At 52.5% G+C, this 876-nt stretch overlaps 1 protein-coding gene across 1 annotated transcript; it reads right to left on the reverse strand.

The window, feature by feature from the left end:
- Positions 1 to 744, reverse strand: J7T54_007675 (Gag-Pol poly; the record flags this gene model as incomplete). The annotated part of the gene is made up of 1 exon (XM_051510755.1): positions 1 to 744. A coding segment is annotated over one exon (744 nt), but the record flags the coding sequence as incomplete, so codon positions are not given.
- Between the last annotated feature and the right edge of the window lie 132 nt (positions 745 to 876).

Below are 876 nucleotides of genomic sequence, written 5' to 3' on the forward strand. Positions count from 1 at the left end.
TTGGCGATGCTGTCAGGTTTGATCCGAATTCCAGCCAAACGGCAGGCCTTGAGGATGCGATCCTTGGATGCGTGACCCAGGCGGCGATGCATCAATGCGTATTCGACATCTTGGGTTGTGGTATTGTAGGGCAATGCCGCGAAGTTGTATTGCGGCTGTCGTTTATCCACGTGCAAGACGGCGATGTGTTGCTTCCATTCGTATTCGCCGAGGACTGTGCCGTTGTTCTTGTGAACCAGGGCATCACGGATGCCATCCATGACAATGCCGTTCTTGCGCAAAACGCCTGGACTGAGCATGTTTGCGGCAGCTTCGGCTGCGAAGTTGACCTCACGAAGATACAAGGTGCCTCCCCCGGTCATATGGACTTCGGCCGTGCCGATCGCAGTTACCTGCAAGCCTTGGCCGTTGCAAGCCGTCATGCTGTCTGGTCGCGATAGTTCCTTGAGGTATGTGAAGTAGGAACGGTCATTGAGCACGTGTGTGCTACATCCTGAGTCGACGATAAAGTCTTCCTTGGTGATGCCTCCATTGGCAAAAGGTTGGCTGTTGAACGACATGAATGCGAAGCTTGTGCCATCTCCATTTTCAGAATTGCCATTCGAATCAAAGGCCAATGCACTGAAAGCGTTGGTGATTCCAGCGTTAGCCTTGGACTTATTTTCATTGTTCTGACCATTCTGGTTGGATGACTTTCCACGTCCATTGCCGCCGCCGTTGTTGTCATTGTTGTCATTGTTGTTCCTTGAACGGTTGTTATTTGGCCAGCCTTTGGGAGCCTTCTCGGGGTGAAGTTTCCAGCATTTTTCGCGAGTGTGTCGACGAGCACGAGGGCGCACCACACAACCGCAGGACAGGATCTCGTCCTTATCCGTG

This window comes from Emericellopsis cladophorae, assembly GCF_022114955.1.
Source record: "Emericellopsis cladophorae strain MUM 19.33 chromosome Unknown NODE_268_length_876_cov_136_944931, whole genome shotgun sequence".
Classification (NCBI taxonomy): Eukaryota; Fungi; Ascomycota; class Sordariomycetes; order Hypocreales; family Bionectriaceae; genus Emericellopsis; species Emericellopsis cladophorae.